This window comes from Macaca nemestrina, chromosome 7 (assembly GCF_043159975.1).
Source record: "Macaca nemestrina isolate mMacNem1 chromosome 7, mMacNem.hap1, whole genome shotgun sequence".
NCBI classification, from domain to species: domain Eukaryota; kingdom Metazoa; phylum Chordata; class Mammalia; order Primates; family Cercopithecidae; genus Macaca; species Macaca nemestrina.
In genome coordinates this window covers 128,964,653-128,980,705 of record NC_092131.1, presented here as the reverse complement: position 1 = coordinate 128,980,705, position 16,053 = coordinate 128,964,653, and the positions used below count along the sequence as shown (strand labels likewise).

The following is a 16,053-nucleotide window of genomic DNA, read 5'->3' as shown; positions in this document are numbered from 1 at the left end:
AAAGCTCTGTTTGGTCAGCTCAGGCCTCTCCTGGCTGGGGCTTTGCATCTTCTGGTTCAGGTCTTCCTATAGGTAACCAGTGCCCTATGTCATTCCTTAGAAGCAGAAGACATTGTTCATAGCCCTTTGGTGTTTTACTCTTGAAACTGTCTGATGATCCTTTAGTCAGATCATCTCAACTCAGTGTTGCCTTGGTTTTGTGACAGAGACAAATATTAGTGAGGGATTGAGCAGACAGATAATACTTTACGTACATCAGTGTTTACTCCCAAAGGTCAGTAGCACCTTCTTTCCTAGGATTGGTATGTATCGTCCTTCTTTGGTTTAGTTTGGCTACTTGGTATATCTCTTTGTTTAAGTGGAGAGAACAGCATTAGGGGCCTTGGGATCCTAAATTACATAGAAAAGTATGCTGCCTGGCATTGTGAGCACAATGAGAATAGAAAAAAAAAATCCCACAAGAAAGGACTGGTGAAACTATGTGTGTTCTAGACTGACTTGGTTTATAAAGCATTGTTCTTTAATTTTATCAGTGTGACCGAGACAGTCATGCAGAACATTCCATAGGTTCTTTCTTAGGACTTTTACCCTAAGAAAGGAATCTGAATTCTAAGCCCCATTTTTCTTGCTGAGCAGTTCTCCCTATCACCAGGGTTGAGATGACCTACTTTTGATGGCAGTTCCCAAACTGCCTTCAGGTATTTCCTTGGGGAGGAAGAAGCTCAGTGGGGTCTGTTAAGTATTGCACGAGGGCATATTACCATGCATGTGTCTCCATGTTTCTCATCTACATCTTGTTTCCCTCTGAGCATCTCTATGTTGCAGGTTCTCACCAGAAAATACAGAGCTTCTTACAACTTTAGGATTACTCTACTTACAGGTAATGAAAACTCTTTACTCATTCATGCATTGATATTAGAAATGCTTTTGGGTTTGTTTGTATGGTGGTTTTCCTGCATTCTGATATTTATTTTACTAAAGGTCATATAAAGTTCATGAACCACACTCTCTATTTGGTACTCTTTGCTAAAGGAATTAATTTTCTGCATTTAAATTGGAAGCAATTCTATTTTAGCCTAGTTCAATTACAATTCTTATATAGGCTGGGTGTGGTCTCATGCCTGTAATACCAGCACTTTGGGAGGCTGAGGCTGGTGGATCAATTGAGCCCAGGAGTTGGAGACCAGCCAGTGAGACCCTGTCTCTACAAAAAATACAAAAATTAGCCAGGCATGGTGGCATGCGTCTCTAGTCCCAGCTACTTGGGAGGCTGCGATGGAAAGATTGCTTGAACTCAGAAGGCAGAGGTTGCAGTGAGCTGAGATTGAGCCACTGCACTCCAGCCTGGGTGACAGAGCCAGATCCTGTCTCAAATTCTTATGCCATCCAGGAAAGAGCATATATGAGAAATAACTCTGGTCTTGGAGGCTGTTATTTTGTTGTGAGGAGAGAAACGGATACAAGTGAGCACTTCTTAGGGCTCTGGGGCAAAGCCATTTCTTTTGATCTTTCTTCCCAGCCAGGGTCTTACTGGAAAGAGAGAAGGCAAAGTATACTTTATCTAGAATAAGAAGTTTTCTGTCCCCTCCACATTCCTGAATGTGAATGGGATTCTTTTAGCTCCATTGATTCTCTGACTGAGGACCCAGGGCCCAGGTATCCAAAGGGCTTTTCCCCCTTCCCCAATACACACATTTGCCAAGTTCTTTGTTCAGCTGATTCTACCTCCAGCCCTGCCTCTATGGTGGCCTTTATGTCTATTTCATTTTTCTCTAAAAGGAATCAGGAGCTTAACCCTGGGTCTTCCTGGGCTTTGGCTTGGGAGGTAGGCTCCACAGGAGATGAGGATACCCAGCTCATCTCCTACCAAGAGGCATTAATGTGGAACAGTACTAGTGTGGCAGAAATGGTTCTTATCAAGTAGATACTTTGACCTTATCAGGGGACAGATGAACACAAATAGAAGGAAAACCAAGACTGTGGGGATTTTAGTTTTCTTTCTTTATTATCTGGTAACTGTAGCTGCTTTTTTTTTTTCTTCTTCTTTTTTGTCAGGAGAACTCAAAAAAGAAGCCAGAGCATTTCTGTTCTGGGTGAGGTTGGCCACCGGGTTTTGTTTTGTTTTTTGTTTTTTGTTTTTTTTTTGAGATGGAGTTTCACTCTTTTTGCCTAGGCTGGAGTACAATGGCATGATTTCAGCTCACTGCAACCTCTGCCTCCTGGGTTCAAGCGATTCTCCTGCCTCAGCCTCCTGAGTAGCTGGGATTACAGGCATGTGTCACCATGCCCGGGTAATTTTGTATTTTTAATAGAGATGGGGTTTCTCCACGTTGGTCAGGCTGGTCTCGAACTCCTGACCTCAAGTGATCCACCCACCTCAGCCTCCCAAAGTGCTGGGATTATAGGCTTGAGCCACCACGCCTGGTCTGGCCAGACTCTTAACTGCCATCTCCTTGCTGATGTAAATTGTCTTGTTTGCTTTTTTTTCCAAGCTCGGCATTTACCAGAAGGCATTTGAACATCTTGGCAATGCACTGACTTATGACCCTACCAACTACAAGGTACTACAGACTGTGAAGGCTCTGGCCTTCAGATAGATGGTCCCACTGCTCCTAGAGGTGATCTGACCCTGGAAAGCAAAGGAATAGCTTCTTAAATTTGGATACCTGAGAAATAGAAAAAATATAAATATAAGGTGGTTCTTCTTATTTGAAAGTATTGTCAAGTATGCTCTACTTATCTTCTAAAAGTGCACATTTGTTACAATAGACGTGTAACCCCTGCAGAAAGCAGAATCATAGTGCTAGTAAAGCTTGTGTGTTAGGAAATTAGCAATGCCTCCACAACTATTGTCAAAAATAAATCTGCTGGGCATGGTGGCTTATGCCTGTAATCCCAGCACTTTGGAATGCTGAGGCAGGAGGATCGCTTGAGGCCAGGAGTTCAAGACCAGGCTGGGCAACGTAGTGAGACCCCCATCTCTACAAAAAAAAATTATTATTCAGGCATGGTGGCACACACCTGTAGTCCTAGATACTCAGAAGTTGGAAGAGGGAAGATCACTTGAGCCCAGGAGTTTGAGGCTACAGTAGGCTATGATGGCACCACTGTACTCCAGCCTGCGTGACAGAGTGAGACCCTGTCTCTAAAAGGCAACAATAATCATGTTGAAATGACTTCTAGAATCTTAATGATTTGATATTACAACTTTTGTCTAGATGTGACTTGGGGAATGAGAAGGAATAGCATCAAATGGATGAGTATCATTGAGGAGATGCAGCAAGACAAGCTGTTTATAGAAGGATACAAACAGAGTTCTGATTTAGGAAGTAATATTAGCCTCTCAGCTCCCACCTTGATACCTTTCCTTAGAGAAATGAAAGGGCTGGGCCGACGAAGCCTAAAGCTGACTCACCCTCTGTTCTATGGTAGAAAGAAATATACCTTAAGTAGCCACGTACAGGTGTATTTCAGGTGTCTAGAACACTTGGTGTACCGGGCTGCAGAGAACAGATTAAAGGAAGTTAAAATTAATCAAAGGGTTCTGGTATTCATTCTGAAATACTGACTTTCCTGGCTAGAAATAGGAAACAGATGGGTAAAGCAAGTAAAATTTTATCTTTTATCTTTTTTTTTTTTTTTTGTGCTGTGCCAGAGAGAGCCACAGTGTAGGGTGCAAGGGCATTCCTCAGGAACATTTGTCCCAATAGCTTGGATATATTATTTATGTCCCTGGAAGAAATTTTTCAGTCCCATCTGTGCTGATGGGCCTGCTGAGTATAGACTCAGGAAGGCTGCCTCACTGCTACAGCCTTTTGGGAATGACTGAATTACTTTCTATGTGCCATGTTTTCAGGCCATCTTGGCAGCAGGCAGCATGATGCAGACCCACGGGGACTTTGATGTTGCCCTCACCAAATACAGAGTTGTGGCTTGTGCTGTTCCAGAAAGTCCTCCACTCTGGAATAACATTGGAATGTGTTTCTTTGGCAAGAAGAAATATGTGGCGGTGAGTGTCCCCTCATGTTCTTTGTTCGCATTCATATATGTGGTTATTGGTCTGTTTAGCTTGCCCCACTCATTGAGTGCCCCTTCTCTCTCATAGGCCATCAGCTGCCTGAAACGAGCCAACTACTTGGCACCCTTCGATTGGAAGATTCTGTATAATTTGGGCCTTGTCCATCTGACTATGCAGCAGTATGCATCAGCTTTTCATTTTCTCAGTGCAGCCATCAACTTCCAGCCAAAGATGGGGGAGCTCTACATGCTCTTGGCAGGTAAGAAACATTTATGTGGAAAACTCTCTCTGCCATCTGTAATGAGGGAAAAATGGATTAGAATCATGGAAGATCAGTGGCTGTCTCATAGGAGCCATTCCCTTAGAGATCCTATAGGAATCTGGATTACTGTCCTGGAGCTTGAAGAAATAGATAAAAGATGACAAAAGAACTTGGTTGTTTCTCACTTGGGGGAGTTTCACTCAGAGACCAACAGGTTAAATAAAGATCATCCCTAGTTCACCTTTTACCAATTTTTTCCTCTTGCCTTGACAATTCATTTTTATATATATTGAGTCCAACTAAGTTCCAGATAGGAAGTGTTAAGAGCTTGGGGTCTAGGTGGGGTCCTGCCTCTACTACTTATTATATGTACCTAGGGCTGATGTGAGGATTGCATGATTAAGCACTCAATTAATAATACTGGTTTTGTTGAAATACTGATTTTTGAAAACTTGGTTTTACTGTGGTTATATAATTGGTCTATTATTATCAATATTGTTGTTACTATAATTGGCCCCTAGGTGGTACTTCTAAGTCAAGCTACCTTATGTTTAAACCCTTATCTCTTCTAAGCATGTTATATAGAATGCTGTTCTCTTCCTGAAACTCATTTTATGCCATGCAAATACTAAAATTATCATAAAAATAAGTTAAAATTAATCAAACACTAAAAATTATGCACAACCATTTTAATTTTAAAGTACTGACTAAATAGTCTTCCTAGGAAATTTTTTCTCCATATACATTTACTTACTAAATATAAGACCCAAAGCAGATTTCTATGTCCTCATTTGGCAGTGGTCTTCCAGTGGCTTTTTGTTTATTATTGTGGGGTTCTTACTCAGAAAGCTTGCAAAAGCAATTGAGTCATGGTTATTTGAGGGTTGCCTGAATACAAAGATAACTGCTTTAAAAAAACAACAACATAGGTTTTATTATTATTATTATTCAGATATGGTATGGGCAACAGAAGACATCTGCCACTGGAAAGATAGTCTGTTACAATTCCTGAGAAGGAGGGCATGCCACACCATGCAGGGCCACATGGGGAAGCACCAGGTCAATCAGAAGGTGGAGGGAGCAAGGGGTAAATGTGGGCACGATTCTTTATTATAGTTTTCATGGGTAGAAATCCCCATACCCAATAGTTATTTTTTTTCTGGCCCTCCCTGCTCCTCCAATAAGCTCCGGTGTCTGTTTCCCTCTCTGTTTCCATGTGTTCTCATCATTTAGCTCTTACAGTGAGAACAGGATTTGGTTTTCTGTCCTGCATTAGTTAAGCTAAGGATGATGGCCTCCAGCTCCATCTATGTTGCTGCAAAGGACATGATCTTGTTCTTTTGTATGACTGTGTAGTATTCCATGGTGTACATTTACATTTTGTTTATCCAGAATGGGCATTTAGGTTGATTTTACATCTTTGCTATTGTGAATAGTGCTGCATTGAACACACAAATGCATGTGTCTTTACAGCAGAATGATTTATATTTCTTTGGGCATATACCCAGTAATGGGATTGCTGGGTTGAATGGTAGATCTGTTTTTAGCTCTTGGGGGAATTGCCACACTGCTTTCCACAATGGTTGAACTAATTACACTCCCATCAACAGTGTATAAGCATTCCCTTTTCTCTGCAGCCTCACCAGGATGTTACCTTTTGAGTTTTTAATAATAGCCATTCTGACTGGTGTGAAATGGTTATCTCATTGTGGTTTTGATTTGCATTTCTCTAATCAGTGATACTGAGCTTTTTTTCATATGCTTGTTGGCTGCATGTATGTCTTCTTTTGAACAGTGTCTGTTTATGTCCTTTGCCCACTTTAATGGGATTGTGTTTTTCTTGTAAATTTGCTTAAGTTCCTTATAGATCCTGGATATCAGGCCTGCATGGTTTGCAAATATTTTCTCCCACTTTGTAGGTTGTCTGTTTACTGTGTTGATAGTTTCTTTTAGATAGCTGGGTTCTAATGGGACATAGAAATGTAAACAGCCATGATGTAAGGCACAGCAGCAATGCTAACTTTACAAAGTAGAGATGGCATTCAAACTGGATCCTGAACAACAAGCTAGAATGGAATAGCACAGAATGGCTGAGGAGCCACGTGAACAAAGGCATGCAGCCATGGCAGTGTCCCTTGCTGTTAGTGGGTGGTCGTGTTAGAGAATATGATAGGAGATGAGTCAGGAAAGATATTCTGGGGTCAGATTATGGAAGTCATGCATACAGTGCAAGGACTTTATCTTAGAGGCCATGTTTGTCCAGCTGTATTCCTAGATCTCCTTTTAGGTGCTTGGTAGGAGTGAATGCATAGCTGGTGGGGAGGTGGAATGGGCAGGGCTTCCAGAGCAGCTGTTTTTGTTTTACATATGAGGTGTCAAGGAAATACTGATTTTAAAAAGTCGGAGGAGTGTTTTATTGCTAAATGAAAGGGTAAAGATCATAGTTGTAGATGTAGGGAGCCAGTGAGGATTCCTAAGTAGGATGGTAATGTGGTCAGATTTATAAGTCAGTGAGATACCTGGCAGAACTGTGGAAAGTGGAATGGAGGCAGGTGGGGACATTGACACTGGGGGATAAATGGAAAGCCTGAAACTACTTGGGCCTGAATAAGGGCAGTGTCAGAAAAGAAACTGCAAAAAAGGATGCACAGAACCTGGCAACCGATTGACTGTAGAAGGGATTGTTGAAGATAGCACCAGGTATCGAAGCTGACTTAGTAAACTCCGGTGCCGTGAGCTGAGTGGGTGAAGTTTAATTTGGGGGCAGTCTTTAATACTCCTGTTGTCTTCTAAGCTGAGCTCTCCAGCTGCAATGCTTTCTTTGTTGCAGTGGCTCTGACCAATCTGGAAGATATAGAGAATGCCAAGAGAGCCTACGCAGAAGCAGTCCACCTGGATAAGTATGCGCTTTGTTGAGAATGGTACTGGGGGTGTCGGACTCTCCAAAGCCATGAGGTGGTACCATAGCATCGGTGCTGCCTGAGTCAGCCCAGCTGTTCCTCTATGGCATTAGTACACAGCAGACCTTAGTGTGGAGGGATGTGTCTCCTAAGTATGTATTGGCTCAGCAGGAATTGAGAAATTGTTTCCAGTCCCAAACTGAGTAATCAGGAGGCTAGAGAAAGTCCGAACCAGCCGTGGGCTTGGGTTGCTGATAGCTTTGGGCTAGCTGGAATATCAGATGGGACTCTGGGCTGTTTAATTGAAGATAAACTTGACTCTTCCAGGATTTACTCCACTGGCATCTTCCAGACAGCAGGGTAGAGATCCCTTTTTCAACCCTGGCCTAGGTAGTCGCTGTTGAGGGCTGACATGCCAGACTTGGTCCCAATACCAGCTTTGCTCGTTAGGCCATTGATTGATTTCTTGATTCTTCTCAACAGGTCTGCTTAGCATATATGTTCCTATCTTGCTGCATAATGGAGAAATCTCTACTTAACCAGTTTTGTTTTGTTTTTGTGTAATGAGAAGGATCTCTAAATGACCATTGGTTGCAGAGCCCCCAGCTCCATCGAATCCCTGTCTGTCTGCCATAGGTGTAACCCTTTAGTAAACCTGAACTATGCTGTGCTGCTGTACAACCAGGGCGAGAAGAAGAACGCCCTGGCCCAATATCAGGAGATGGAGAAGAAAGTCAACCTACTCAAGGACAATAGCTCTGTGGAATTTGACTCTGAGGTATGTCTTTTATTAGCTCCCAAGAGTCATAAGTAAGCTCTCAGGAGACTTTCAAAAATCAAGCCCAAATAATCCAAATCCAAGGTATTACACATTCATGGCTCTTCTGGCTTTGATGTTCCCAGCAGCATGAGTTCATCAATTAATAACAGCCTGAGAAGAACTTTCCTAGAATAATAATAAAAGGAAATTCAGGCTTACTGAGTTGTTATTGCTAATTCAGCTCATCAAAGTTGAGGTCTGTGTCTGTCTGTAGCTTCCTTCTATTTCACCTTTTTTTTTTTTTTTTTTGAGATGGAATCTTGCTCTGTTGCCCAGGCTGGAGTGCAGTGGCGCAATCTCTGTTCACTACAACCTCCGTCTCCCGGGTTCAAGCAATTCTTCTGCCTCAGCCTCCCATGTAGCTGGGACTACAGGCGTGTGCCACCAGGCCCAGCTAATTTTTCTATTTTTAGTAGAGACGGGGTTTTACCATGTTGGCCAGGATGGTCTCAATCTCTTGACCTTGTGATCCATGTGCCCAGCCCTATTTCGCTTCTTGTAGGAAATGCACAGTTTAGCCAGTAATGCACTAGGCTTGAATTTTTGGGTTTTGAGATCCTGTGTGAACCACTGTGCCATCCATTAAAGGCAATCTGTATTCTTTGCTGTTTTGTAAGTACTTCCTGCCTCAGCTGCTAGTACAACTAGACACTATTTCAGCTAAAACCCCAGCTGGAAGACCAAAGAAGTGGGTTGGGTTGTCTCTGACAGTCATGCTTTTCGTTCTTTTACTTCCTTTGTGGACACAAGATGGTGGAGATGGCTCAGAAGTTGGGAGCTGCTCTCCAGGTTGGGGAGGCACTGGTCTGGACTAAACCAGTTAAAGATCCCAAATCAAAGCACCGGACCACTTCAACCAGCAAACCTGCCAGTTTCCAGCAGCCTCTGGGCTCTAATCAAGCTCTAGGACAGGCAATGTCTTCAGCAGCTGCATACAGGACACTCCCCTCAGGTAGGACCATACAGAGCTCTACGAAGACCTAGCAGGTACAAGCCACATGTGTCAGCAAAGAGATTATAGCTTTCAGTGAGGTTCTCTTCAGACTCATAACATGTCCAATGTAGTATTGGCCACAAGGGGAGAAAAAAACCACAGGGTGGCTAAATTGGCACTTGTTTCCCTAAGGCAAGCCATGTAGTAGGTAACAGCTACTCAGAGTTAGTTGGATGGTCAATACACTGGTCTTTCCAATTTTAGCAATACGTTATTAAGTATATCCTGTTATGCAATGTTTAAGTTTTACTGCTTTATCAGAAGTTGACATGTAATTAAATATTTTTCAGTGACTCATTGAAGGCAAACTTGACTGTTGCTTTCTCAGTTATAGTCTTCCCTCATAGCTAATGGGTCAGTCCCACTGGTTCCAGAAAATATGGGGTTTCCTCTTGAACTCTAATAGCAAAAAAGAATGATTTCTTCTGAAATTGTGGAACATAAGGATTCAAGTTTTTATTTTGTTACTAGGTGCTGGAGGAACATCCCAGTTCACAAAGCCCCCATCTCTTCCTCTGGAGCCAGAGCCTGCCATGGAATCAAGTCCAACTGAAACATCAGAACAAATAAGAGAGAAATAAGAATAGAATGAATGACCCCAAAGTAGGGTTTTCTTGGGTGAGGATGTGCTGGATTAGGAAAGGTGACATGGCACAGGCAGAGTGGCACCCACCACAGAACAGAGTGTGTGTTATGATTACGAGGAGCCAGCAGTTGAGCCTAAGATCCTTCTACCTACCTGGTATTGGCATTTGAGGTAGGAAACCCTCTATTGCCCCACAAACCAGGAAAAGTGAAAAGACAGCACAGTTCCTTTAAGAACCGGCAACAAGGCTGGAGGCTGTATGTATGCAGCAGAGAGTCAGCAAGGTACATGATGCTGTCTTTCAAAAGGACTTTTCTCCCCTAGCTGACTGACCTCTTCCTTACAAGAAACTAAGACATCTGTTGAGTAGCCCTGTGATGACAAAGCCTTGGTTTAACTGGGGTGATCCTCAGGTTGTGAGGTTTATTAGTCCTCAAGGCAAACATAAATATTAGATGAATAATCCAACTTTAATAGTATACATTTAAAAGAAAAAAAATAAAAGTCCTGTAAGTTGAGGCCCAGCCTGGTGAGTACTGCAGCTGCATTTGCCCAAAGGGAATCCAGAACAAGTCCCTCCCTGTATTTTGTTCTTGAGAGGGGTCAGTCTAGAAGCCAGATCCTATCAGTATGAGGAGCAGCAGCCCAGGGTTGTCTGGCTCAGCACCAAGGATTTTTTTTTAAAAAGGAAGAGTTTCTTAGATGAGTAATTGTTACTGAAGACAGTCAGTGATAACCACTGACCACATGCTATCAATACACTATGTGTCCTTTTTAGAATAAAGATTATGTATCATCATTCCTTTGGAGAAAATTGTTATTCAGGTATAAAAACGAGATCACAATAAAAACTTGAACCTGTGATCACAGTCTTCCCTTATCTGTGTCTAAACCTATTTTGAAATTGGAGGAGGAACCTCAAGGCCAAGTTCCTGCTTGGTACGGGCATGGTAAGCCAGCAATTTGCTTACTGAGGGCCAGTCCCCATTTTGCACTGAAAGTACCCTTTAATCACCATAATTTAAAGATAGAAAACTTACCTACTACCAAACCAAACTGTCTGGAGTTATTTTATTACAGGGTCTGTTTTGACATTGAAGCAACAGCTAACTGAGCCAGAGCCCCTTCATTTCTTGTATCTCAAAAAGTATCAGAAGTGATGCCCTTGTCATTCAGCTGGTAGTATGTGGCAAAGCTGAATTTGTACCCTGAACAATTGAGAACACTTCTACATCAGCATGGAGTCTAGTATATTAGAATGAAATGGTCTAGTTACTTTCTGAAACTGGAAAGGTCTTAGTGAAAAATGAGATGGAGAGGAGGAGAGAAATATGAGAGATTTAGGAGCTAATATCAACAGAAATTAGGGATTGATTGGATGTGGCAGGTTAAGAATTGGGTACCCATTTCGGGGCTTAGATAACCAGGGAGACTAAAGGAATACTGGACTAGGGTCAAGGGTTGGTTGTGGAATCTAGTTTTAGATTTTTTGTTTGTTTTGAGACTGAGTCTCGCTCTGTCGCCCAGGTTGGAGTGCAGTGGCGCGATCTCAGCTTTTTTGTATTTTCAGTGGAGACAGGGTTTCACTGTGTTAGCCAGGATGGTCTCGATCTCCTGACCTCGTGATCCATCCACCTCAGCCTCCCAAAGTGCTGGGATTACAGGCGTGAGCCACCGTGCCCGGCCTAGTTTTAGATGTTTAAGATATCCAAATGATGATATCCATCAGACACCTGAATAGCTGGATTTCAGGAATGAAACCTGGTTTGAAGATAAAGATTCAGGAGTAGGCCAGGTATGGTGGCACATACATGTAATCCTAGCACTTTGGGAGTCCAAAGCCAGAGGATCACTTGAACCCAGGAGTTGGAGACCAGCCTGGGCAAGATGGCTCAGATCTCATATCTACAAAAAATTAAAAAGTTAGCCAGGCATGGTGGTGCGCACCTGTAGTTTCAGCTATTTGGGAGACTGAGGCAAGAGGATCACTTGAGCCTAGGAATTTGAGGTGGCAGTAAGCTATGATCATGCCACTGCCCTCTAGCCTGAGAAACAAAGCAAGACCCCATCTCAAAAAAAGAAAAATATTTCTTTAAGATTCAGGAGTAATTTAGATTTGGGGGATCATCAAAACCATAGATTTGAAAGGAGTCATCCACGGAAAGCTAGGAATAAATAAGATGACAGGCAACCAAAGAAGGAAAATAAGTATTTAAAGGGCGAAGCAGAAGAGCCCACAAAAAAGCAGCATATGATACAAGAGAAAACCCAGGAGAGTAGTGGTATTATGGGAAGCCAACAAAGAAAGGTTTGGGAAGGGAATGGTCAGCCTCATTGAACCCTTCCAACAGAGAGGTACTGTTATCCCCATTTTACAGAAGAGAAAGCTGAGGTTGGGAGAGACAAACCAAATTTTCCAAGCTAAGTGGCAGGACCAGGATTTAAATCCAGGACTCGATGCAGAGCTCTTGCTCTTAATCATCAGTAATCAAGCAGTGATGTATCTTTGATGAAGCAGTAGTGGCAATAGAAACTTAAGGACTCGAAGACTGAATGAGTAGATATTGGACTACTTTTATTTCAGAAAGCTTTGATGTAGAGGGAAGAGGTTTTCAGAGGACAGAACTGTATTCATTACTCTGATCTGAGAAACTTTTAATATTTGGGGAGAGAAGGGTAAAAAGGTGGTCTTTTTAAAGTAAAGTATAGCATGGTGGAAACAGAATGCAAGAGCAGGGCTTTTGAGTTTTTCCATATTCTTTGGAGGCAAGATGGTGCTTTGCTTCCAGGGATAGCAGTTAAGAAGCAATGCTTTCCACATTAATTTGGCTTAGATTTTCTTTTAAAAATAAACTCTACTAGGGTGTGCAGGGTCAGTCTTTTGGGCATGTGAATGTGCAATTTTTCATTCACTGGTGAGATAGGAACTATTCTAACTTCTAGTATGGGGGTTGGGTGCTCATGTCATCAGAATTTTTAACAGAATTAGGAAAATGAAACCAAGAACATAATCACAGCTACGGATGTGGTTTTAGATAACTGAAAAAGAGAGGCAAGAAAGCAGAAGTATGAACTAGCAATGAGAAAAAAGTACCCTTCTTACTGAATAATATTGGGCAAAACTGTGCATTCCAAAGACAGCAAACAACTTTGGAGTGTGTCACTACAATGATTATTTTGTTTTCAAGGAAAAATCATTATTATAATGGCTGAGTACCTCATGTTGGACCAGTCCTTCCACAAACAACAAATGTAAACAAGTGGGTAAATATATTCTCTTGGTTTAACTTTTAAAAAATACATATGACTGTTCAAAGAAAAAATATTACAGTGTATTCTGAGGCTGCACATACATAAATAACATGACAACTATAAAGCATATATGGTTGCAAGGTTTTAATATTTTATGTAGTGGGACACAAAATGAATCCTAAATAGTTTGTGAAAAGTTGAACATGGTCCTTGCCAGAGCAGTCAGACAAGAGAGAGAAATAAAGGGCATCCAGATCGGTAAAAAGGAAGTCAAACTGTCATTGTTTGCTGATGACATGATCGTATACCTAGAAAACCTTAAAGACTCATCCAAAAAGCTCCTAGAATGGTAAATCAATTCAGCAAAGTTTCAGGATACAAAATTAAAGTACATAAATCAGTAGCCCTGCTATATACCAACAGCAACCAAGCTGAGAAATCAAGAACCTAACCCCTTTTACAATAGCTGCAAAAAAACAAAACAAAAACAAAAACTTAGGAATATACTGAACCAAGGAGGTAAAAGAGCTCTACAAGGAAAACTACAAAACATTGCCTAAAGAAATCGTAGATGACACAAACAAATGGAAAATACATCCCATGCTCACGTATGGGTAAAATCAATATTGTGAAAATGACCATACTGCCAAAAGCAATCTACAGATTCAGTGCAGTTCCCATCAAAATACCAAAATCATTCTTCACAGAATTAGAAAAAACAATCTTAAAATTCATATGAAACCAAAAAAGGACTCACATAGCCAAAGCAAGACTAAGTAAAAAGAACAAATCTGGAGGCATCACATTATCTGACTTTGAACTATACTACAAGGCCATAGTCACCAAAACAGTGTGGTGCTGGTATAAAATCAGGCATACAGACCAATGGAACAGAAGAGAGAACCCATAAATAAAACCAATACTTACAGTCAACTGATCTTCGGCAAGCAAACAAAAAAGTGGGGAAAAGACACCCTATTCAACAAGTGGTGCTGGGATAATTGGCAAGCCACAAGTAGAAGAATGAAACTGGATCCTCATCTCTCATCTTATACAAAAATCAACTCAAGATGGATCAAAGACTTAAATCTAAGACCTGAAGCCATAAAATTCTAGAACATTGAAAAAAATACTTCTCGACATTGGCTTAGGAAAAGACTTCATGACTAAACAACCCAAAAGGAAATGAAACAAATAGGTGGGACTTAAACTAAAAAGCTTCTGTACAACAAAAGAAATAATCAGCAGAGTAAACAGACAACCCACAGAGTAGGAGAAAATTTTTGCAATCCATACATCTGATGAAGGACTAATATCCAGAATCTACAAGGAACTCAAATCAGCAAGAAAAAAAAAATCCCATCAGAAAGCGGGCTAAGGACATGAACAGACAGTTCTCAAAACAAGATATACAAATGGCCAGCAAATGTGAAAAAATGTTCAACATTGCTTAAAGATCAGGGAAATGCAAATCATAACCACAGTGTGATACTACCTTACTGCCACAAGAGTGGCCATAGTCAAAAAATCAAAATATAGATGTTGGCATGGATGTGGTGAAAAGAAAACACTTTTATACTGTTGGTGGGAAAGTAAACTAGTATAACCACTATGGAAAACAGTGTGGAGATTCCTTAAAGAACTAAAAGTAGTTCTATCACTTGATTCAGCGATACCACTCCTGGATATCTTACCCAGAGGAAAAGAAGTCATTATACGAAAAAGATACTTGCACATACTTGTTTATAGCAGCACAATTTGCAATTGCAAAAATATGGAACCATCCCAAGTGCCCATCAATTGACGAGTGGGTAAAGAAATTGTGGCTCATTCCTGCAGTCCCAGCACTTTGGGAGGCCAAGACAGGCAGATCACTTGAGGCCAGGAGTTTGAGACCACCCTGGCAAACATGGTGAAACCCTATCTCTACTAAAAATACAAAAATTAGCCAGACACATGCCTGTAGCCCCAGCAAGTCAGGAGGCTGAGGCAACAGGATTGCTTGAGCCCAGGAGTTTGAGGCTGCAGTGAGATATGATGGTACTACTGCACTCCAACCTGAACAACAGAGGGAGGCCTTGTCTCTTACACACATAACACACATACACACAGCAGCTCATAAATCAAGGGAAAAAAAGAAAAAATACTTTGAACTAAATGATAATGAAAACAAAATGTGTAGGATTCAGCTAAAAGCAATGCTTAGAGGAAAACTTAGAATTGTAAATGCTTCTATCAGAAGACAGGAGAAAATCAGTTTCCACCTTAAGCTAGAAAAAGCAGAGAAAAACCCAAAGTAAGTAGAAGGAACAAACAAACAAGTATTAAAAATTTGAGAAGCCCCAAATTCTATGGGAAAAAAATGTATGATAAATACCCACCAAGGGCTGAGTGCAGTGGGTAGCTCATGCCTGTAATCCCAGCACTTTGAGAAGGGGAGTACTGCTTGAGCCCAAGAGTTTGAGACCAGCCTGGGTAACATAGTGAGACCTACATCTCTACAAAATAATTTAAAAAATAAAGAATAAATTAGCAGGGCACAGTGTCACATACCTGTGGTCCCAGCTAGTTGGGAGACTGAGGTGGGAGGATTGCTTGAGCCCTGGAGATTGAGGCTGCAATGAGCCACGATTGTGCTATTGCACTCCAGCCTGGGTGATGGAGCGAGACCCTCTCTCTTGGAAAAAAAAAAAAAAAAAGAAAAAAAAATCCCCAGCTAAATTGATCAAGAAAAAGACAAATTACCAGTATCAGGAATGAAAGCGGGTATAACATTACAGATTCTGCAGACATGAAACAAGATGCAATGTAAAATCTTAAGTCCTACTAAAGAAACCGATTTTGTAACTCAAAAGTTATCCTTGAAAGCAAACTCCTGGCTCAGATGATTATACTGGTAAATTCTGTCAAACATTTATGGGGCAAAATAAATTCAATCTTACAAAAATTTTCAGAAAATAGGAGTAAGAACTTGTTTGTATGATGTCAAAACTGGACCAAAGACATTACAGAACAACAAAACTATAGACTATTACCCTGTATGAACATAGGTACAAAAATCCTCAACAAAATATTAGGAAAGCAATCCAGCAATACATAAAAAGGCGAATATGTAAATCATGACCAAGTTGGAGTTATCCCAGGACCCTAAGCTTGGTTCACTATTGAAAACCAAAGTACTCACATGCATTAACAAAAGAGAAAAAGTCATATGATTTTAG

General features: G+C 41.2%; 1 protein-coding gene across 3 annotated transcripts in view; it reads left to right on the top strand.

The window, feature by feature from the left end:
* LOC105463789 (Bardet-Biedl syndrome 4) overlaps window positions 1-10,444 on the top strand; it is a 60,354-nt gene extending 49,910 nt beyond the window's left edge. For all 3 annotated transcript variants that reach the window (XM_011711094.3, XM_071101107.1, XM_071101106.1), the window contains exons 9-16: window positions 826-880; window positions 2,493-2,561; window positions 3,857-4,009; window positions 4,106-4,277; window positions 7,111-7,180; window positions 7,817-7,958; window positions 8,751-8,952; window positions 9,466-10,444. In XM_011711094.3, the coding sequence (XP_011709396.2) occupies window positions 826-880; window positions 2,493-2,561; window positions 3,857-4,009; window positions 4,106-4,277; window positions 7,111-7,180; window positions 7,817-7,958; window positions 8,751-8,952; window positions 9,466-9,575 (973 nt within the window). In that variant the 3' untranslated portion in view covers window positions 9,576-10,444. The remainder of the gene's footprint in view (window positions 1-825; window positions 881-2,492; window positions 2,562-3,856; window positions 4,010-4,105; window positions 4,278-7,110; window positions 7,181-7,816; window positions 7,959-8,750; window positions 8,953-9,465) is intronic.
* Window positions 10,445-16,053: the final 5,609 nt, after the last annotated feature.